Below are 23,395 nucleotides of genomic sequence, written 5' to 3' on the forward strand. Positions count from 1 at the left end.
TTGCCTCACTTTTCAGCGGCCCCCTCAGGTACCCCCACCCCCGCAGTGTTCCTGTTTTTCCATCTTTATTGTTGCTAAATCATAGCTGACACTTTCCTGGCCTGGGCCTGAGCCCTCCAGTCTCCAGCCATTCCTCATAGGAAGTGAGAACGGGGAAGTGGTTGGGGAAACAGGCTGGCATGGGAGGGGCTGCCGCCCAGGGGGCCTGTGCAGCCACCCAGGGGCCCTCTCCTCCCTCCTCAGTGTCTCCCGCCCAGGAAAGGCCAGCAAGGCTTCCTTCCTTCCTCCGGGAAGCACATCTATCCAGGGCAGCTCATCCCTGGCGGCCACACAATGGCTTCTTATCTGCCGTGGAGCCAGGCGCAGAGACCCAGCGCACACCAAGTCTCACATATTTCCTGTTTCCACCCAGCGGGTCAGGGGTGGGCCCAGAGCGGCCATATCCTGACTGGGGCCAAGAGGAGGGAGAGTGTTCCCCTTCCCCTTTCCGCCTCTCAATCTCTGCTGAACTCACCCCTCCCAGGCAAGGAGGGGGCCCTGCAGCAGGCAGCGGGGGAAGGAGTGTGTGGAGACGTCCACGTGGGGAGAGGTGAGCTGGAGAAAACCGGGGACCCCTGGAGTCAGGAGGCCCCAGATCCAGCCCCAGGGTCACTTTAACAAAAACGGAGAGGGGAGAGGTGGGTGCAGTGTCTGTTTCCGACTGGCAGCTGCCTACTCATGGGGATCCTGTGAATGGCATGTGGTTTGTTTTTTATAGACAACTGGGCTGCCCACGGGGGTCCTGTATTGCTGGTCTGCCATGAAGCCACGAGGGCTGCGTGGGAAGCCGGGGAGGGATCCACCTCTCTGAGCCCCAGGATCCCTGTCTGCCAGATGAAGAGTGCTAGGTGGCAGCACCCATGATGGCTGTGGCTGGGAGAAGAAACGGGGGACAGAGGGGTGCTGGGTGTGTGCGGGGGGAGGGGATAAACTCAGCAGGAAGGCTTTGGAGAACGATGGGGCAGAGAAAAGGTGGTACTGTTTTGGATGGCTTAAACCAGGAACAAGGCTCAAGAGCTGAGTGTGCAAAGTGGGGGGTGGGAGCACAGACAGCGCCTTTTCAGAGCTGTCAGTCACAAGACGCCCACTCCCCTCAGCAGTGTGTAAACCAAGTGCCCAGGAGCACCGACGGCACACCGCACTCAGGCCAGCACCTCAACCTGGCTGCACCTGCTGACCTCAGACCCAGGAAGTCTAGTCTGGATCCACAGGGCCCTCGACCCCAGGCCCAGTGCCACCTGCCCTTTGCCCTCCCTCCCATCATCAAGGAGTCACACACAAGTGTCAAAGCCACAGTTCTAATTACCCCCCAATGTAACAGACAGAACACAGCCAGTCAGCGTCAAGCAGCCAGGGGACAGTTCTTGATACATATGGTTCCCAGGAGCACAGGCTGCATGGCAACTGGGGGGACCTTGTCTCAGGTGGCCCGATGGGCGTGGCAGGCAGAGCAGGCTCCCTGAGGCGTCTTCTTCTGGGAGGAGGGCAGCTGAGTCACCACTGGCGCCAGCGGCAGGAGTGTTCACGCAGCACCTGGAATATATTCTCCGAAGGGTCCCAGGACCAGCTCCTCTGAAGTGTTTCAATCCCGGCTCTCCCTTCTGCCTGCCCCACGTTGGGTTTCCAGAGGGGCCGAGAGAGGAGCATCTTCTGGTCTCCTGACAGGGCCGAGGGCAGAGGAGGCTGACGTGGCGGTGATCACCCTGGGAGTGTGTGTGGTGGCTGCTCCTCCACCACCTGTCAACCCTTCCTAAGAGAGCAGGCTGGAAGCAGGGGGCCTGAGTCACCAGCACCAGCTGACTGGGGTCCTTCCCAGTTCTCTCTGCTCAGGCTCTGAACTTACAGGATCCACAGGGGCAGGGGCAGGGGCAGGGCTGTGCTGGCAGGAGAATCTTCAAGTAGCAGCCTGGGTAGGGGCCCCTCCATTCTAGCTCCGCAGGCAGGCCGTTTCTGTTGGAAGCGGGGATCCCAGATCCTTTGCTCATCCCTCATGCGCACAGGCCACAGGATGCCAAGACTTCTGGAATCCAGAGCTGCTGTGCGCCAGCCGGCCCCTGGAGCCCGCACAAATGTGAGCATCTCCCCCTCCCAGGCAGCCCGAGGCCCAGCAGGGCGTGACAAGAATGCAGGCCTGTGCCAGATGGGGCATGTGCCTGGCAGGACTGCTTGGGCAGCACTGCAAGTGTGTGTGGGGAAACGAGGGCAGGAAGGTCCTTGCACAGATGGTGGGCTATCCCCTCGTCTGCACTGAGACAAACCAGCTGGTTTCACTCACAGCTCGCAACAAAAACCTGTTATTTAAGTGGCCAGTTCCAGAGATCTGGACCAGAGAAAGCAAAGGAGTCTGCTAGAGCTCATTTGGGACGTGGGTGAGTGGAGGATGCCTGGCTGCCTCCTCTGGGGCCGGCCTGGCCCCAGCACTCCAGGCAGAAGGCAGGGCTGGCTGCAGCTCTGCCGACACCCTGGACTCACTCTCCTGTGTGCTCAGGGATCTGTGGCTCGTCTTCACTCAGTGGGTCCTCCTTCAAGAAGAAGCGCAGCGGGATCTGCAGGACAACACGGGCGGCAGGATGGGAACAGCAGGTCTCTCCAGCACCCAGTTCCCAAGGCTTGCAGCCTCCAGGCCCCGGGGCTGGCCTGCCCCACCCCAGCAGCAGCATTTACCTTGAAGGGGGTGCTAATCCCCGCTATGGAATTCAGAATGCTGCTGTAGTAACAGAGGAGAAAGTAGTCCTCCGTGTCCGGGATCTCGCTGATGTTCATGTACACCTGGAAGGACAGCAAGAGGCCGGCTCTGGGCACTGGGCTCTCAGTGACATTATCCAGAGCACTGGTCCTGCCAGACGCAGGAGCCTTCGGGCCAGCCCACCTTCTGGAGATGTACCTGGTGGAGGTTGTTGCTGAAGGAGACCTGGTTGTCCCCGACCCACACATAGGACACGTAGTCATTAATGTGGCGCATCCCCAACTGTGGGAGGGGAAGCAGGCAGTGAGTGAGGACACAGGACCTAGAGCAAGTCCCAGAGAGAGGCTGCCCCACCCAATTTCTCTGCCAGCCCCTCGGGAGGCGAGGCCCCCTCCCCCCACAGGTGGCTGAGGGTGAGCTCCTGGGTACCTCTGCCCAGATCCCGTGACCCTCCAGGGAACGGGCCGGAGGCGGTGGCTGGCAGGCTCCCTGCCTTGCCCGCCACGTCACCTTGTACAGTCCGATCCAGTCCCAGGGGCTGCTGAGGAAGTCCGGCTCTGAGGAGTAGCTGACCAGCATGTCGTTCTCGATGGTCCACAGGCTCTCAGGCATCAGCGTGATCATTGGGGCAGACACCAATGGCTTCAGCTACACACAGGGGCGGGCAGAGGAGGTTGAAACCCCACAGCCCCAATTCCTCCAACAGGGTATGGGGGCGGGGGCAGGGGTGCAGCTCTGCCTATGCCCTGGACTGGCCAGTGGGGAAGAGAAAGGGTCAAAGGCTGGTCGGGGGCCTGCCAGGGAGAGTGGGGCTGACAGCCAGGTGGGTGACACCAGGAGGGGCTACAGGTTTAAGGAGACAGGCAGCTGCTGTCAGACCTCTAGGGCTTCTGACTCAGGGGCCCAAATCCAGTTTTGTGGGGGATGCTCTGTGGGAACAGCTGTGAGAGCACAGAAGGGCACATGGCGGAGGGATGAAGACAACAGGATTAGGACACGCAGGCCAAGGGGGCCGCTGTCACCACCCAGGTCATTAGAGGACAAGACACGGGGATGGAGGGAGCTTCCCCTGCAACCGGATCCACAGAGGGTTGGGAAAAATAAAAGGAAGTCCTGCTTCACACAGTAGGTAATAAGCGTAATGGAAGTCACCGGCCCCCAGGGACAGTACCAAGGGGAAATGGAAACCTGTTCACAAAGGGCCTGCACACGTCTGAGACAGAGCCATCAACAGCTCCTAGGAGAGCTGGGATACCTGACCTGGGAGGAACGGCAATCATGTCCTCCTACAGCTCTCCCCTGGGGATTGGCTGACATCAGAATCCAGGCCTGGGGTTGGGGAAATGGCCCGGCATGAGCTGCTCCTCTGCCAAGTTCACCTCCAAGTCAAAGGTGCCAGTGACAGGCTTGTGGTCACTGATGTAGTACATCATGTGGCTGCCATAGTGCTTCAGGGTCAGGAAGAAGTAGGTCGGCGGATTGGACATGTAGGAGGTGGCCTGCGGCTGCCGCTTCAGCCGCCATAGTATTCGGTCGGTCCAGGCAGGCTTCCGCCTTTTCTCACTGAGGGTAGAAGAAGAGGAATGAGCAAAAAAGGTTGGGCATGAAAGCAGGAATGCACGCTTCTCGGTGAGCCAGACCCCAACTCCAGGGTCTGTCCGACGTAGTGTTGCCACCTGAGCGGCAGTGCAGGGTCCCAGTGAGCGAGGAGAATGCCATCGCGGTGGTACACTGAGACACTGGAACCAGAGACCGGGTGGGGGCAGGTTCTGTCCTGGTCATTAGGAGCAAGTGACCTCGCCCCTCTATGCCTCAGTGTCCTCAACCGTGAGAAGGAATGATAACAGCACTTGCTTCAAAGAACCACTGTGAGGATGAAAGAAACCAGGTGTGTCAGGGGGTGGTGGAGGGGTAGGAACCAGCTACAGCACGGTCTGCTCGCTGGCTCCTTGCATTGTTTAAAACCTTGCCCTCTCCCGAGGAGCGTGCGTGCCCATCTATAGAGACTGCAGACAGGGGACCCCTGAACCCACCGTGGTGGACATCAAGTCCTAGCAACCCTACACTAACACACCCTCTTTTTTTCTTTTTCCAAAGCACCCTCCCTTCCCAATTCCCCTATGATGATTAAGAGTCCAGACTTGCTGTCACATCAAGACCTTCCCTTTGTCCTGACTATGGCCTGTCTTTCCTTCTTCAGCACCTTTCAGTCTGTCTGCCTTAATTTTTTTAAAAAGATTTTATTTGGGAGGTAGTTACAGATAGAGTGAGAGACAAAGAGAAGGGTCTTCCATCCGCTGGTTCACTGCCCAAGTGGTTGCAGTGGCCGGAGCTGAGCTGATCCAAAGCCAGGAGCTTCTTCTGGGTCTCCCATGCAGGTGCAGGGGCCCGAGCACTTGGGCCATCTTCTACTGTTTTCTCAGGCCACAGCAGAGCTGGATCAGAAGTGGAGCAGCCGGGACTGGAACTGGTGCTCACATGGAATGCCAGTGCCGCAGGCAGAGGCTTAGCCTAATAGGCCCTGTCCTCAACTTTCAAAAACTTTTTGAGACACAGATAGAGAGCTTCTATTTGTGGATTTATTTCTCAAATGCCCACAATGCCTGGGGTTGGGCCAGGACAAATCAGGAACTCAATCCAGGTCTCCCATGTGGGTGGCAGGACCCCAAACACTTAAGTCCTCACTACTGCCTCCAAGGATCCACACTGGCAGGAAACAAATCAGGAGCACATCCAGGAACTGAACCCATGCACTCTGATGTAGAATGCAGGCATCTTGGCCGGCACCGCGGCTCACTAGGCTAATCCTCTGCCTGCGGCGCCGGCACACCGGGTTCTAGTCCTGGTTGCTCCTCTTCCAGTCCAGCTCTCTGCTGTGGCCCGGGAAGGCAGTGGAGGATAGCCCAAATCCTTGAGCCCTGCACCCGAATGGGAGACCAGGAGGAAGCACTTGGCTCCTGGCTTCAGATCAGTGCAGCACACTGGTCATGGCGGCCATTTGGGGGGGTGAACCAATGGAAAAAGGAAGACCTTTCTCTCTCTCTCTCACTGTCTAACTCTGCCTGTCAAAAAAAAAAAAAAAAAAAAAAAAAAAAGAATGCAGGCATCTTAACCACCAGGCCAAATGCCCACCTCCCCTTTTCTCAGTTCCACGGCCTGCTCTGGTTTCATCACTAGGGGCCTGTATTGCTCACTTTCCATCAAGACTTTCTTCTTTACGTGCCAGGCAGTTAGGGAGACAGTCACGGGCTGACAAGGTTCCTGAGGAGTGTTTGACTGAAGAAATGAACAGCAAAACAAACATACAAATGCTACCTGTATACTTTCCAAGCTCTCTCCCTGCTAATAACAATTAAACTGAGGTCCTTCTGGGTGCTAGGTGCTGTGATAGGTGTCTCCTGGGCTGTTGTGATCTTCACAATGAGCTTGTGTTACAGATCACCTTTCTCCTTCTAAGGCAAGGCACTCAAGTTCAGAGAGGGTGCACTGCCCAGTGGAAGCCCGGTGCTCACACCAGGAACACTTAAGTCCAAGTTCCCTCCACAGTGCTCTGTGTCTCCTCCAACCAGCACGCAGCACCAGAGCGCGAGTGACTAATGCTTTCTGGCCGAATGGTTGTGATTATAACAACTGTTTGGGGCCGGCGCCGTGGCTCAACAGGTTAATCCTCCGCCTAGCGGCACCCGCACACCAGGTTCTAGTCCCAGTCGGGGCACCAGATTCTGTCCCGGTTGCCCCTCTTCCAGGCCAGCTCTCTGCTGTGGCCCGGGAGGGCAGTGGAGGATGGCCCAAGTGCTTGGGCCCGGCACCCCGTGGGCGACCAGGAGAAGCACCTGGATTCTGCCTTCGGATCAGCGCGGTGCGCCGGCCGTAGAGTGCCGGCCGCGGCGGCCATTGGCGGGTGAACCAACGGCAAAGGAAGACCTTTCTCTCTGTCTCTCTCTCTCTCACTGTCCACTCTGCCTGTCAAAAAAATAAATAAAAATTTTAAGAAATGTTTAAAAAACTCTTTGGAAGACACCACAGCTCTTGAAAAACTAAAACCACATAGTTCTGTAAGATTCTCTTGAAAGTCCAAAAAATCGAGCCGAGGAGGCATGGGGTCCGGTGGTTGAATTGCTGCCTGGGATGCTTGCACCCCACACTGGAGTGAATGGTTTAAGTCCAGACTCTGCCTCTCATCCGGCTTTCCTGCTAACACAGACCCGGGGAGACAGCAAATCAGATGATGGTTCAAGTACTTGGGTCTCTGCCACATGAGACCCAGATGGAGTTCCAGGCTCCTGCTTTTGGCCTGGCCCAGGTCCAGCTGTTGCAGGCATTTGGGGAGTGAACCAGCAGATGGAAGACAGTTTTCTCTTTGTCTATTGGTCTGTGTCTCTCTGCCTTTCAAATAAATAAATAAAACAGACAATTCACTGACCCCGAAGCAGTGATGTGCTAAACTTCTGGGTCCAAAAGCATTTTTCCCTTTAGCTCCCTGTAGACACTAAGTGTCTCATTGCACTCTGGACAGAGTTAACCACCAGGTGCTGTGTTTCTGGGACAGAAGTCCTGACCACATTTGACGGTAATATCATGTGCTCACTGCCTACAGAGAGGCTGCCTGGGCTCACTACGGGGTTGTAGTAATCCCCAACTCTAACAGGTTTCCTGCCCTGCCCTGGGCCCTTCCACCCTCTCCCATAATGGAGAGGATCCTGGTGCTCCTTGCAGCGTGGCTGGGGGATAGAGCAGTCAGAGCACACCAACCCCCGCTGATGGCCCTGTTACTTGGCACAGCTGGGGCAGGCTCGGCTCACGTGGTCTCACCGTGCTGCTGTGGGACGGGAACGCCTGCCCTTCTCTGCGCTAAGCTCTACTGCTTCCTCTGATATTTCCCTTGACAGCAAGCCTCACTGAGCTCCCCGGCTTCAGTGCTCACCTCCTCGCTCTGCTCCAACCTCCTGGCTAACGCAGGGGCTCGACAGTGTTCATTTGGAGCTGCCCATGGGTGGGCCCCTCTGCTAGACTGGCTGCTGCGTAAACACCACGTCTTTCCCTTTTGCCCTCAGGCTCCCATTTCACACATATGCCAGGCTCCGTGCTACAGCCCAGCAAAGGTCATGAATGAGCTCCGTCTCTGCTCCCCAGGCATTCACAGTACAGCAGGCAGACACTCTGTGTCCTAACAGCACCACTGCGTGCGTGGTATGTATGAGATGTGGCGGCAGCACAGGGAAGGAGGGACCAGGAGAGAGGATGTGTGAACTGAGCTGCAGGACAAGCAAGAGTCTGATGAGATGGGCTGGTGCCGTGGCTTAACAGGCTAATCCTCCACCTTGCGGCGCCGACACACCGGGTTCTAGTCCCGGTTGGGGCGCCCGATTCTATCCCGGTTGCCCCTCTTCCAGGCCAGCTCTCTGCTATGGCCCGGGAAGGCAGTGGAGGATGGCCCAAGTGCTTGGGCCCTGCACCATGGGAGACCAGGAGAAACACCTGGCTCCTGGCTTCGGATCAGCGAGATGCGCCAGCCACAGCGGCTATTGGAGGGTGAACCAACGGCAAAAAGGAAGACCTTTCTTTCTGTCTCTCACACTATCCACTCTGCCTGTCAAAAAAAAAAAGAGTCTGATGAGACGGCAATGTCTGTTCCCAGGTGGGCTCAGGCCCCACCATCCACCTGCAGAAATGGCCAGCTCTGGGCCTAGGCATCAGCCAGGAATATCTGTACGACGTTCCCTGTCATGCCCTCTGTCCCTTTAGTTCTTGGGCAAGGGGAAGGAGGACTGGAAGCTCAGGAGTCTGAGTTCAAAGTTTCGCTTGATCGCTAAGTCTGTTGCCATCTGGCTTAGATATTCTCTGAGACTCGGTCTCTTCATTTCTAAGAAACCAACTAACAGCAGTGTCTACCGCATGAGGACATGAAGTGAGTGAGATGCAGCAGAGCCCTCTGCATGCCCGGCACACGGTAGGTGCTCCAACATGTCAACCACAGTGAGCTCTTCGTCCTCCATGGTAAGCACCTGCTAGGCTGCCCTGCCCTCCTTTTGGCTGCTGCTGGCCAGGCTGGCTGCAGATTCCTGGGCACTGTGGGCTAGAAGCAAGCACCGCGGAACGCAGAGAAGCAGGTCCGAGCCCAGCCCCATCACTAGCTGAGCCTCGGCGCCCTGTGGACCCTGCCAGCTCCAGCCCAGTCGCAGCAGTCTGTAGTGACTTCCAGCCTCCTGGGGGGCTCTCTCGTCCCCAAGGGGAAAGGACACTCAGCCACATGGCCTGTCAGCAACTCTCTTCCTGCCGGCAAGGGAGGCTTTGAAGTGAGTTGATAGAGGTGTCAGCCCCAAGGCCCCAGCCTGTCCTGCTGAAGCCATGCAGCTGTTATGACCACTCGCTTGCGCCGTGGACTGGGGCCAGCTGGCCAGCCAGGGCCCGCCCTCTTACCCCCTTTCCCACATTGCCAGGCCGGGCCCTGTCAGCAGCGTTCGCGGTCTCTCCTTGTGTGGACTGCCCAGGCCGCGGCCCCACGTCTTGCTCCATACTCACCTTCTCCCCCTTGCCTTGGCCGCCACATTTCGGCCGTCACCTCACTCGCAGCACTGAGCCTGCGGTTCCACCTCCTGCCCTGGCCTGGCTATGGAAGCTCCTGTTCACCCCTCAGTTCCCAGGGGCTGGGCGGCCCCAGCCCCTCCAGCTCCCTCCCGACAGTCCTGAGAGGAGGGAAGAACTTCTGCTTCACCTGAAACAAAATGCTGTGGAAGGCTCTTCTTCACAGAGGGTCTGCATCCTAAACGGCGCCCGCGACCTGCTGCCGGAGCCCCGGATGTGGGTGGGGACGGGACTTCCCAGCCTCTGAGAACACTACTGCCTCAAGGCACGAGTCTAAAACCACTCACCAGACCGGCGCCAGGCCCTGGGCTAAGGACAGTCTGGTTCACTCTCAGCTCCTTAGGGAGTGATTATCACCCCCTTTTCACAGATGAGAAAACTGAGGCCTAAACACCTTGCCTAAGCTCACAGAGCTGACGAGAGGCAGCACTAGTATTGTGACCACTAGCTGCACTGTCTGTATTGTTCCCCGTGGACTGCTCCACTGGCTACTACCTCCCCTCACACAGGACTCCACTTACTCAGGGACCATGGCAGGGGCACAGCATACCAACAACTGCTGAGCCAAGCCTTCTCCCACCAGTCCGGAAACCAGAAGGTCCAAGAAGGTGGGAGCAAGAGTTTCTAGGGGCCAGCGCTGTGGCATAGCGGGTGAAGCCACCGCCTGCAGTGCCAGCATCCCATATGGGTGCCGATTTGAGTCCTAGCTGCCCCACTTCCCATCCAGCTCTCTGCTATGGCCTGGCAAAACAGTGGAAGATGGCCCAGGTTCTTGGGCCCCTGCACCCACATGGGAGACCCGGAGGAAGCTCCTGGCTTCAGATCAGCCCAGCTCTGGCTGTTGTGGCCACTTGGGGAATGAAGCAGTGGATGGAAGACTTCTCTCTCTTTCTCTTTCTGCCTCTCTCTGTAACTCTGCCTTTCAAATAAATAAATTAAAAAAAAAAGCGCTTCTGAACACAGAAATGCAGTCTCTTCTTAGTCAGGCCTAGCTGCCCCATCCTCTCCTCTGACCCTCCCTCCACCCTCCTCCCCACTGCTAACACCCCTTTCCCTCCCACTCTGAGGACAGCTGGGATAGCCCCCATCGTCAGCACCTCAGGAGGCAACAGGAGGTGCCGCTCCCAAGAGGGGATGGCTGGATCTTCCAAATTCCCTCACACTGCTATTCTGAGGTGGCCCCCTCTGCCCCCAGGGCGACAGAACCTGGCTTCCTGGGCCCACTTCACCTGGTGGCCCTTCTCACCTGGTGTCATAGTTGTTGGAGTTCCTGTCAAACTTGTAGGTGGGCGGGAAGAGCAGGGGCCCCTCTCGGAACTCCCGGAGTAGCAGGTCCTGTTTCTTGGCAATTCTGAGCTGCAGATGAAGACGGAGCTCCGATCTCCCCACAGCACCAGCCACGGGCCCTGCCCCACACTCTATCAGGGGATCAGCACGTGCTACCTCGAGTGGGCCGGAGTCAAAGAGTGCCCTTCACCCCCTCTCCCCCCCAGCACAGCATCTCAATCCTTCTGGAAATAGCACCCCACACGCCAGCCACGTCCCAGGCCTGGACTACAAAGACTAGGCTTGGAGTGCCAACTCTCTGGGACTCACTAGCAGACAGGTGTCAGAGGGGAACCTGGGGTAGCCAGGGTTCCCCAAAGGGGTGGGGTCTCATCCTCCAGGAGGGAGCAATGCTGGGGATGGGCAAGATGACAAGGACACACACAGGTTGGTGCATGGTATGTGGTCCAGGCAGGTTAAAACCCTGCAGGTTCCTATTCCAGCCCGCATCCCGCTGTGGTGGCACAGTTCCTCCCAGGGAAGATCAGGCTCTGATGCATGGAGCCCTCCAGACTGTCCCCACCCCCACAGCTGAGAGGGAAGGTGTGGGCCACACCCTGAGCTCAGCACACTTCACTGAGGCACCACAGCGGGCTCCCATCACCCCAGGGACCCCCCATCACTTAATACCTGATCCTTCTCCCACAGGGCACTGTAGTACTGATTTGCTATGCATTCCCGGACGAAGTGCAGTCCCAAATCCTCGATCCGAAAGTTCATGTCTCCGAACCAGAGAATGAGGCTTCAGAAAGAAAGGAGGGCTGCCTGAGGGTTTGTGATGTGTTCAGAGAAGGGAGGAGCTCCGGGGGGCTCCAGCCTGCTCAACCCAAGGGCTGCTGGAGGGGGCAGTGAGAAGCCAGGTGCTAGGAGAGAACCAGGTGAAGACCAGGGCAGGCACGGGTCCAGCAGGACTGTGCTCAGGGCTCCCGCACCTCCACTCAAGAGGCCGACAGCAACCCACAGGGCCTATGGCAAAGGCAGAGCAGGCCCGAGCCTTCCCCTCCTTTCCCTCAACTGGCCACAAGCTAAGGCTGAGAAGCAGCCCTTCCGGTGATCTCATGGCTCCCTTCCGGAGCCATAAGCTTCTTGACTAGGGATGCTTAAAAGTGTCAAGGGTTTCTGGACAGGACAGGAGGGCTGGAGGAAGCAGGTGCCAGGGAGGCCAAGCCGGGTGGGACAGCAGATGGGGTAGGAGGGAGGAGCAGTGACTGCGCAGACAAGGAGAGGCAGGGTGGGCACAGGGGGGAGAGGAGGGGGTACAGTTGCAGCTCCAGGCTCACTCGTGGTCCAAGATGTTGGGGATATCATATCCCTCGAAATTCTGCATCTCCAGGATCCGGTCAAAGTGCTCCAGCCGCTTGTCATTGTTGGCTATGTGGGGAGGCAGGTGACAGTTGATGACACTGACGTAGTATCCGTAAAGCCTCAGGCAGATGTTCACGCCCCCTTTGTTGCCCTGGTGGGACAGGTGTGCAGAAGGGTGGAAAGCTACTCTGGATTGGACAGACCCCTCTTTTTCCATCTTGGGCCTGAGGACAAAGTCTCCCCTCCCCCGTGATGTCTCAGGGACAGCCACCCGGCTTCCCAGGTCACCTCTCCATGTACTCAGACCAGCTTCCCCGGCCCAGCGTCTCAGTTCCCAAGTCCATCTGAGGCAGGAGACTGAGTGTGCAGGACTCGGCTGCACAGAGTCCCGAGATTCCTCTCAGTTCCTTTTTCTTTCATCCAGTTCTAAAGCTCCCAGTCCTCCCCAGCCCTCGACTTAGATGGCGGCTCAGTCCTTACCCAGTACCCGTACAGGCCAGTGGGGGTGGATTTCGTAGAGAGGATCTGGATAAAGGGTAAATGATGATACTTGACAAAGATCAGTAAGAGAAGCCCCTGCATGCGGACATGGGAGACCTGAAGGAGAGTGAGGGCAAAGGTCATTCAGTACATGAGTAAGTGCGTCCCATCCCTGCCAGACTGCGCTGGGGCTCTGGAGGGCCCTGGGGTCACATGTAGCGCCTTGTCTCAGGGCCTGGGAGATCCTGGTTTGAGTCTGGAGTTTCGCTCCTTCCCCTCCCTTCAGCTGCCAAACGAGACGTTCTGGGAACGGAGGTTTCAGTGCGCGAGGCTGCCAGGGCACCTTGCCATCAGTCCAAGCTCAGGCAGGCCTACTGTTCCTTTCAGGACAGGACAGTGGCTAAATTAGTTCCTTACAGGACAGTGGCTAAATTAGCCAGCTCTGGGTCCAATTCCTGGTTCTCTTTCTTGGTATCTGATATCAGGCAAGAGTTTCACCCTATTTTCACTTGGATAAATCAGGTATAATACTGTTGAACAGATGCTGTGAGGACTAACAGCTATTAATTTTTGGCTTAAGGATTTTTTTTTTTTTTTTTAATTTTAAAGAGTTACAGATAGAGAGGGAGAGACACAAAGAGAGACATGTTACCACCTGCTGGTTCATTTTGCAGACGGCTGCAACAGCCAGGGCTGGGCCAGGCCAAAGCCAGGAACCAGAAGCTTCTTTTAGGTCTCCCATATGGGCTGCAGGGGCCCAAGCACTTTGGCCATCTTCTGCTGCTTTTCTCAGACCACTAGCAGGAGCTGGATCAGAAGTGGAGCAGCCGGGACATGAATCGGTACCCATGTGCAGTGCCAGGATTGCAGGTGGCGCTCTACACCACAACGCCAGTCCCCTTCCTCCATTTCAAAGATTTATTTATTTATTTGAAAGTCAAGTTACAGAGAGAGAGAGGGCGAGACATCTTCCAACCACTGCTTCACTCCCCAGATGGCCATAATGGCCAGGGCTGGGCCAGGACAAAGCCAGGAGCTTCATCCAGATCTGCCATGTGGGTGACAGGGGCCCAAGCACTTGGGCCTTCTTCCACTGCTTTTCCACGCCATTAGCAGGGAACTGGATTGGAAGTGGGCCAGCTAGGACTTGAACTGGTGCCCAAATGGGATGGCTGGTGTCGCAAGCAACAGCTTTACCCACCACGCCACAATGCTGGCCCCAACTTATGAATTCTTTAAAAAAAAAAAAGAAAGAAATTCAAGGAAGGAATATGAGAGAGGCTTCTATTCTAGGGTACCAGGAATATTCTGTGTCTTGATTTGGCTGATGGTAATGTGGATGTGTAGAAATGTATTAAAATCCACCAAACTGGGTGGGCATTTGGCACAGTGGTTAAGATGCTGCTTGGGATGCCCCTGTCCAGTATCAAGGTGCCTGAGTTTGAGTCCTGCATCCCTGCTGCATTCCAGCTTTCTGCCAGTGCGCACCCTGGGAGGCAGCAGGGGACGGCTCAAGGACACAGGAGAGCTGGATTGCTTTCTGGGCCCCTGGTTTTGCCCTAACCCAGCTTTGGCTGTTGTGGGCATCTGCACTGAGTGAAAGACCTCTCTGTCTTTCAACTAAAATGAAAATAGATAACAAATTTATTTGTTTATTTTAATATTTACTCATTTATCTGAAAGAGAGAGGGAGAGAGGAGGGAGGGAGGGAGAGGGAGAGGGAGAGAGAAAGAGAAAGGGATCTTCCATCTGCTGATGCACTCGCCAAATGGTTGCAAGGCTGGAGCTGGCCAGTCCGAAGCCAGGAGCTAGGAACTTCATCCTGGTTTCCCACATGAGTGTAGGGGCCCAAGCATTTGGGCCACCTTCTGCTGCTTCCCCAGGCACATTAGCAGGGAGCTGGGCTGGAAGTAGAGCAGCCGGGACTCGAACCAGTGCCCATATGGGATGCTGGCGCCACACAGGTGGTGGCTTTACCTGCTACGCCACAGCATTAGCCCCAAATAATAAATTTTAAATGTAACAAACCCCAGGTTTCTGGCCTACTGGTTAAGGTATTTGTGTCTCACATTAGCATGTTTGTGCTTAACACCCAGATCCAGCTTCCTGCTGCTGTGAGTCTGGGGGGCGGCAGTGATGGCTTTAGTAGTCGGATTCCTGCCACCCATGGGGGAAAGCTGGACTGAGTTCCTAGCTCCCAGCTCGGGCCTCAGCTCAGCCCCAGTTGTGTGCATCTGAGGAGTGAACATATTTGAGCTCCATCTATTCCTCTATCAAATAAATATAAATTGTTTTAATCACCAAATCAACCACTTGATTTGTGCACATTTTTCTGTACATATTATCAGTGAAAAAAAGCAAGCAAGTGTTCCCAAAAACTCACCATGGATTGTGTGCAGCTGATGTCCACAGAGACAAGGTGCAGGGAGAATACTGAGGGTGGAGGACACACTCGGGGGTCAGGGATGACAGCCAAGCCCTCCTGGGAGCACTTCCTGTTTCATTTTTCTCTTCATGCCCTGCTGTGCAGACTCAGGGAGGCTAAGGACGGCCTGGGACTAGGACTCCCACATGCCTACCCTCTGCGGCTGCAGGGGTGGGGTGGGAATGGGCCACAGCCAGTGACCTCTCTCTCAAGATCTGGCTGTCTACACCCACCACTCGAGGAGCTGTTTCCGGAGCGTGAGGTGTAGAGGCCAAGGAGGAAATCCCCGGGTGGGGAGCATGTACTAGGGCCTTCCAGGAATTATGAAACTGGATCCCACAGGCCAGGAGCTCCAGCACAGTGGAGGAGTCAGTCACAGCACAGGGAACCACAGCCCAGGATTGAACAGAGGAGGTGTTAGGACCTGAGACTGGCCCCACCTACCCTCCCCTCCAGTCTCCCATCTCTCAAGCATATATGACAACAGATGCAGCCAGGGGACTGATAACGACTCAGCAACAGTTTCAAGTGCAATCCTAACTCACAGAGCAGGTTTAGGCCAGGAGGCTCAACCATAAAGACCACAGTACACTTCATGAAGCAGCAGTAGGAAGCAGGGGAGGAATGGGTGGGGACCAGATAGAGTCAGACTAGGAGAAAGGGGGGGGGGGGCGTGGTGAACAGCAGGAGACTTTAAAGGGAAATGTCAGTTGGAGGAAATAAAACAGAAGGAGCTGGGAGCTGAGCAGGCAAAAAGGGTCAGCCCCAGGTTTCTCAGCCTATGACTGGTGTCTTCTTACCCATAGCACAGGCTGAAACAGGGTGTGCCTCTCGCCTCAGTTCTCGGGTCAGGGAACAAGGGGTGTCTGCTTTGGGTGCCAGGCTTCCAGACTGGTTGCCTGACCCCAGGAGGCCACAAGGGTGGAATGAGTTGTGTCCTTGCCACAGGCTGAGCTAATTTCCTTGGCTCAATTCCATCCTACCAACCCTGTACCACTCAGCCAAGGTGCAAGGAGGCCTGCAGACTTGGGAAGGGAGTAGGTGGTTAAAACAAAACAAAACAAAACAAAAAAAAACCCACAGTGGTTCCGCCCTCCAAGGGCTGTTCTCCAAGGCTGCAGAAGAGGCCTCTGGGTCTAATTTGGAGGGAACCAAAGGCTCAGGGGTTAGCATACACAACTTTTTATCCCGGGGACCAGTGTTGTGGTACAATGGGTTAAGCCACCGTCTGCAGCACCAACATCCCAAATGGGCACAAGTTCAAACATCTGTTTTACTTCCCAGCTGCTTCACTTCCGATCCAACTCCCTGGTAATGCTCCTAAGAAAGCAGTAAAAGATGGCCCTAGTACTTACACCCCTGCCACCCAAGTGGGAGAACTGGATGGAGTTCCAGGTTCCAGTTTTGGCCTGGCCCAGAACTGGCTGTTGCAGCAATTTGGGGAGTGAACAGTGGATTGAAGATCACTCTCTATCTTTCTCCCTCTCTTTCTGTATCTCTGCCTTTCAAATAAATAAAATAAATCTTAAAAACAAAACATAACTTAGATCCCTCCTATCCATTCTACCTTCTTCAGAAGGATATAGCTCTTGCCCCTGCATCCCCAGGCAAATTAGAGTAATAGAATTAATCCTAAACATCAGGAAGAGAATAGAGAAGTCTGGTATTTCCAAGAAGCTATGCACTAGGTACTTTAAATGGGAACATGTTTTATCACTCAGATGTGCAGGGAAGAAACAAGGTGGAGATCCAGCAACCTTGAGCTGCCCTAAGGATTCCCCTATGGTCTGAAGTGGGGTGGAGGGGCTGGCACTGTGGTATGGAAGGTTAAGCTTCCACCTGCAGTGCTGGCATCCCATATGGGCATTGGTTCGAGTCCTGGCTGCTCCACTTTGATTCAGCTCCTTGCTATTAAACCTTGGAAAGCAGCAGAAGGTGGCCCAAGTCCTTGGGCCCTTGCACCCCTGTGGGAGACCTGGAAAAAGCTCCTGGCTTCGGCCTGTCCCAGCCCTGGTCGTTGAGGCCATTTGGAGAGCCAAGCAGCAGATGAAAGATCTATCTCTCTCCTTCTTTCCATCTCTGATTTTCAAATACGTAAATATATCTTCATAATTACAAAAATAAAGTGGGGGTAGAGAACATCTGGCCAATGGGCTGTATCAGGCCTGAGAAATTATTTAGTCTGGCCTTGCCAAAGTAACTTCAGACAGGACTCGAAACTCAATAAATCCACTGCAGGCTAATTTTTATTCATTCATTTATTTTTTAAAGATTCCTCTTATTTACCTGAAAGGCAGAGTTACAGAGAAGGAAAGACACAGAGAGAGAGGTCTTCCATCCACTGGTTCACTCCCCAAACGGCTGCAATGGCCAAGGCTGAGCCAGGCCAAAGCTAGGAGCCTCGAACTCCTTCTGGTCTCCCATTTGGATTGCAGGGGCCCAATTACTTGGGCCATCTTCTTATCAAGGAGTTGGATTGGAAGCAGAGCAGCTGGGACTTGAACTGGTATTCATATGGGATACCAGCATAGTAGTTGGCATCTTAACCTGTTACACCACAATACTGGCCACAGTGGAGCAGGCTAATTTTTAAGATGATAATTATGTGGCTTGCGAATGACTTTATAAAATCTCCAAAGGGCCCCTGGCAGAAAAATGACTCCCCATCCCTGTTCTAAAGGGCCCCCCAAAGTATACTGGTCCCTCAATGAGATCCACACCTATCTCCCTCTCCTAACCTCTGTAATGTGACGTGCATGTCCCCTGTGATTGGAGAACACACTCCAATACCAGCAGGGTAGCTGTCAGACACCCCTGAAGCCTTCGAGCCCACCAGCACAGCACTACGTCCAGTCATGTAGAACATGGGTTACCAGGTTTGAAAGACTTGGAATCTAGATAGCCCACATGACTTCTGAGCCTTGGCTTCATCTGTTATCCCTTATTTCAAAATTTTTAAAATAATGTACATAAAGAGCTTATTTATGATGCATGACACTAAGTAGTTGATTAACGACAAGAATTATTATGACACTCTGAGATTTCAGGCTGAGAGTATGAGTAGAGATTGGAGGCTAACAGATATCTAGGTGCTAAACTAAGTCCTAGGGCCCAGCTCAGCTCTTGCTACTGTGAAAAGACACAAAGCAAGCAGAAGATCAAGGGAACCAGGTGTAAGTGACACAGAGGCCAGCATCGTGGCGCAGCAGATTAAGTCACTGCTTGTGACATTGGCATCCATATTTGAATGCTGGTTAGAGTCCCAGATGCTCTGCTTTGGATTCAGCTTCATGCTAAGGAGTATGGGAAGGCAGCCTCTGGTGGCCTGAGTATCTGGGTTCCTGCTATCCACGTGGGAAAGCCAGATGGAGTTCCTGGCCCCTGGTGAATCAATGGATAGAAGGCCCCTCTAACTCTGCCTTTCAAATAAACAAATCTTAAAAATATAAACTTTTAGGGGGCCATCAAAGAAGGAGGTAACTTTCTCTGAAGGGAGGAGAGAACTTCCACTTTGATTATGGCCTTGTCTAAATAATGTCAGAGTTTGTGGACTCAAGAGGCTTCCAACGCCTTGGCAGCTCATGAAGAGCCTCGGGTGATTATTGATGTCATAAATAAGAGTGCCAATTGTTAAATCAACAACGGGAGTCACTGTACACTTGCTCCCCATGTAGGACCTCTGTCCTTAATGTGTTGTACTATGAGAATTAACAGTAAAACTAGTCTTCAAACAGTACTTTATACTTTGTGTGTCTGTGTGGGTACAAACTGTTGAAATCTTTACTTAGCATAGAGTTGATCTTCTGTATATAAAGATAATTAAGCCGGTGCTCTGGGGCAGCAGGTTAACACCCTGGCCTGAAGCGCCGGCATCCCATATGGGTGCCGGTTCTAGTCCCGGCTGCTCCTCTTCTGATCTAACAATCTGTTATGGCCTGGGAAAGCAGTAGAAGATGGCCCAAGTCCTTGGGCCCCTGCATCAAAGTGGGAGACCTGGAAGAAGCTCCTGGCTCCTGGCTCCGGATCGGCACAGCTCTGGCCATTGAGGCCATCTGGGGAGTGAACTAGTGGATGGAAGACCTCTCTCTGTCTCTACCTCTCTCTGTAACTCTGTCCTTCAAATAAATAAAATAAAGATAACTAAAAATGAATCTTAATGAAGAATGGGATGGGAGAGGGAGTAGTAGGTGGGATGGTTTGGGGGTGGGAGGGCGGGTATGGGGGGAAGAACTGCTATAATCCAAAAATTGTACTTATGAAATTTATATTTATTAAATAAAAACTTTCTATTATATATATATATATATATATATATATATATATATATATATAAAGTTTTGGGGCCAGCGCTGTGGCATAGCAGGCAAAGCCTCTGCCTGTGGCGCCAGCATCCCATATGGGTGTGGGTTTGAGTCCCAGCTGCTCCACTTCTGATCCAGCTCCCTGCTAATGCGCCTGGGAGAGCAGTGGAATATTGCCGAAGTGCTTGGGGCCCTGCACCCATGTGGGAGACCCAGAAGAAGCTCCTGGCTCCCGGCTCTGGCCTGGCCCAACTCTAGCCATTGTGGGCATTTGTGGAGTGAACCAGCAGATGGAAGATATCTCTCTGCCTCTTTCTCTCTAACTCTGCCTTTCAAATAAATAAGTAAATCTTAAAAAAAAAAATGTCAGTTGGAACACCTGCATAAAAAATAAATGATCTTTTAATAGATGGGACACATCACAAAAGGCTGATGGGGAGTAAGAGGAATATAACGCCTGGGGCTCGGTGGAGGTGAGACACATCTTTCACTTCTCTGTTCTCCGTGAACTTGCACGTTACCTTGACGAAGCTCAGAGGGGCAAGCACATCCATGAAGAAACTGCTCCAAGGGTCTTCAAAGGCAGTATCGGAAAGGAAGCTTACAATCCCAGAGTTCATTTCCTGCAAACTGACCACTCCAGGTCAGAGGCTTGTCCCCGGCCGAGGGCAGAGCCTCCGCCGCAGACATTCAGCACTGCCCTCAGCAGACCTGAAGCCTCAGTCGGTGACCACGCTTCCTCCCTCCCTGGCTGCCTGGCTACCGGCCTCCAGGTCCCTGCCACTGCTGCCCTAGGACAGGAGGCATAGCACCGACCCCACTCGGGCTGACAGCTCCCTGTCTGCAGCCTCCACAGCAGGGGTGGACAGGTTACTGCAGCTCCCCGTGGGCACAGCTTGAGACCGGTCAGGCTGATCTCAGACACAGGGCGGGCAGAAGGGGCCCTGCGGACACCTACCCAATAACATACATGTCCAGGTCCAGGTCCTGGTTGTTCAGCTGAAGCAGGTCACTGAGGTCTTTGGGGGGTGCTGCGGAGGCTACATTCCAGGTCACGACATGCATACTGTGGAAGGGGCGCAGAAAGCGTCATGGAGGAAGGAGGACAACAGACACAGCTGCCCCCACACCGCTGCAGTCACACGGAAAACGCGCGTTTCTGCATCTGGTGGGGGAAGCAGGAGCACTGGACTACAAGCCTGGGTCTTCACCTGTGTCCCCCAGAGCGGGACGTCTGCGCCCCAGACTGGCTGCTCTGTGCACTTGCTGCTCACACTAGCAGAGCTGCCAAACGGAGCCCAGAGCTTGTGGGCTGGGCAAGAGGAGGGACAGGGGCTGGGCAGCCAGGGTTTCGCGAAATGCACCAGCTGCTCCAGCCATCCACACCTCACCTCAGCCAGCATCTATGGCTGACAGCGACTTCCGGCCCCCACGTCTCAACCCTGGGAGTTCTGAAGCCACCAGGAAGACTGGGACGGAGGAGAGCTCAGACTGCACCTTGTGAAGGCCTCAGACTACAGCACCGCGAGAGAGACTCCACGCTCCTTTCCTCCACGTGCTCCTAGCAGATCCCTGCAGCACAACCCATTCTGGGAAGCACTTAGGGAGCCCAAGGAGAACTTCTAAGTGTTTCTCAACATATCTCTCCAGAGTCTCCCCCTCCCCTGGGAAAGTCGTCTTTGGGTACCATTCTCCACCTCTGCTCCACACAGATTCTAGGGGAGCAAGAACCAAAGCGGTGGCTCTCAGAGCCTCGGCGCGAGGAGGGACTTGCACACAGAACAGTTACAGCCATCTGCCAAAGCAGCCCCAGGAGCTGCAGATCCCGCAGAGCTCAGCCAGCAGGCTGCACCAGTCCCAGGTGCACCGGGAGGAGGAAGACCCGCTGCTGTGGAAGGTCCAGACCAGGAGGAGATGGGGGCTCCCATACGCCTCTGCTCCACCAGAAGGAAATTCTTGGCCGGCTTAAAGCAATTTCCTGCCCCTCCCCATGAACATAAACAATTCCAAGCCCACCTCCCCAGGCACCCGGTGGATAAAGTATTTCATTTGTTTACGATCTCCCCCTGCTGTCCGACAGAGGATTAAGAAAGAAAGCCCTTTCACTCAAAGGCTCCTTGTTTTCCCAGGCACCTGCTCTAAGTGCGTGGGGACCAGAAGTTGGGATTTCTTGTCCCCACTCTCAGGTCGGACGCTTAGGCGCAAATCCACGCTCGTGATTCGCACCAAGTGGGTGATTAGCCCCGTTCCTCCTGAAAGAGCAGGCATGAGACCAGGCGACACCACTTCCCTGAAGGTTCTTATCTTAATCCGATTTCGGATTTCCGGAGGTCATAACGGGATCAGGCAGACCCCATGATGCATGTGCCGATCACAAACAGGAATGAGATTTCACCGCGACAGCCCAACACAACTGTCTGCTGCAGACACCTGCTAACCGGGCCACCCCTGCCCTGCTTGGAGTGTTCCAGCAGGGACGCGCTCGGCGGCCCAAGTTCAGAGGGGGCGCGAGGCTCAGGTCCAGTAAACCCCACTAGACCCTGGCCTGGGAGAATGGGGGAGGGCAGCCTCAGAAGCCTGTTCCCTTCCCTTCCAGTCTGGTCAGTCCGCAGCCCCGGTGCGGCTGCAGGCAGCGACCGGCCCGAGCAGGCGTCTTCCTCACCTGAGTTTCCAGACGTTCGGCTCGCTGGCCTTCCGCTCGCTCACGGCGGCCATCACGCTCCCGGGGTGGTCCGGCAGGCTCACGTCTGACTGCTCCGGCTCCTCGCTGCTGGTCTCCTCCTGGTCCAGCTCCATGGCTCGGCCGCCTCACGCTCGCCGACTGTTTTGCTTCCGGATTCTGGTCGTCCGCCTCGGCTCCCGTAAGGGGCGGGTCTTGAGCAAACCCAGGGCTCTGAGTGGTGCGGCTCGGCGAAGGAGGCGGGACCCTCCAGCGAGCGCGCGCCGCCAGAGGCTGAGAGAAAAGGGGCCCAGGGCCCCGGGCGGCAGGAGGCGTGGCCTGCCTGTCAGGACTCGACGTAACACTGCCCCGCCGGCCGGCGCCCGGGCCCGCCTCGCGCGAGCGGCGGGAGGGCCGTCTTCCGGCGGAAGTGGCCGCGGGTGCCCCGCTCGGGGCCTGTCTGCCGGCCTGGGTTTTGTGCTGTCCTCCAGCTTCCCGCCACGCGGAGCCCTGCCTGGCCATGTAGCCACTGTCCCGCCTATGACCCGGGCCCCCCAACCGCAGGTCACCCCCGGCTCCACGGCGCGCTCGCACGGTCACTCCTGGTTCTAATCTATGCCACCTTCAAGTGGCCTTCGCTTTTCAAACTCATTGGTTTGCCTGTTACACGCGGGACGCCTCCGGGTTCCTGGGGAGTCAGTCAGCTTGTTTGGTCTGCACCTTAGACCAGGCGCCACGGAGCTGCCCGCGCTCAGCATTCGCCGCGATGGCACTCCCGGCTCAGTCTGAGGGGCGGGGACGGGGTGCGCGCAGGGGTCCTGAGCGCCGCGCCTTTCCTCACGACGGTGGGCACAGCCTAAGAGACGGGCTGCATCGGGTCCGCAGGCCCCGGAGCCAGGCTAAGAGCTGCCTGAACCGCTGTGCTGGGCAGAGTGGACGGGGAGGGGGGAGGAGCGGGAAGCGCCGAGGAAACGGGCGGAAGATGGCTAAATCACTTTCAGCTGAGCTGTGTCAAGTGCGTTGACGAAGGACGTCTTAATTTATGGAAATTCACACGGACAATTTAAGAGACATCATTGAACCTCTTCCTTATCCTGCCCCGGTAAAATGGGGGACATCAGTAAGAGTTCGAGACTAAGTTGTAAAATGGGCATCAAAACATCACCAATAATTAGCTGGACTCCAGACAGCTCTGTCTAGGATTTTATTAGACTGCTGTTTTTTCCCAATATACCTGTATTGGAAGATTGAGACAAAAAGGCACAAACCCACATTAAATAAACAAGGTAATCTAATCAGTTCTACAAAGTGTAGTTTGTAAAAGAAGGAGCACTAGGAACCAACCAAAATGTCAGGGCGTCCCAGTAGGGACTGTAAAAGGAGGACTTGGGAAGGTAACACAGGGGCCCACAATACTGACCTCATCTCCAACCTCGGTGAGAGGACCAGAGCCCAGCACCCCTCCTGCAGAGGCAGCTGCTCCGAGGGGTGTGGCACCTTCTGGGGTGCTCTCCTGGAGCTGAGCCCCTTTGAGTGCTAGTCAGTTTCCGGGCTGGGAGCGGGGTATTTAAAAGTAGCCAAGGCTGTTG

General features: G+C 55.2%; 1 protein-coding gene across 3 annotated transcripts; it reads right to left on the reverse strand.

Moving 5' to 3' along the window:
- Window positions 1-1,323: 1,323 nt before the first annotated feature.
- On the reverse strand, window positions 1,324-21,982 carry INPP5K (inositol polyphosphate-5-phosphatase K). Of its 3 annotated transcripts, none has more exons than XM_062215717.1 (12): window positions 21,810-21,982; window positions 20,106-20,213; window positions 19,669-19,777; window positions 12,422-12,538; window positions 11,917-12,092; window positions 11,267-11,378; window positions 10,557-10,666; window positions 4,105-4,288; window positions 3,155-3,373; window positions 2,924-3,007; window positions 2,704-2,808; window positions 1,324-2,585 (listed from the first exon to the last, which is right to left on the reverse strand). In XM_062215717.1, exons 1-12 carry the CDS (start codon window positions 21,941-21,943, stop codon window positions 2,508-2,510), a joined length of 1,536 nt encoding a protein of 511 aa, XP_062071701.1. In that variant the 5' UTR covers window positions 21,944-21,982; the 3' UTR covers window positions 1,324-2,507. The 3 variants fall into 3 exon arrangements, with proteins under 3 accessions (XP_062071701.1, XP_062071702.1, XP_062071703.1); XM_062215718.1 differs by having other exon boundaries at window positions 3,236-3,373; window positions 21,810-21,981; XM_062215719.1 differs by lacking the exon at window positions 21,810-21,982 and having other exon boundaries at window positions 19,669-19,770; window positions 20,106-20,185.
- Window positions 21,983-23,395: the final 1,413 nt, after the last annotated feature.

Source organism: Lepus europaeus, chromosome 18 (genome assembly GCF_033115175.1).
Source record: "Lepus europaeus isolate LE1 chromosome 18, mLepTim1.pri, whole genome shotgun sequence".
NCBI classification, from domain to species: Eukaryota; Metazoa; Chordata; class Mammalia; order Lagomorpha; family Leporidae; genus Lepus; species Lepus europaeus.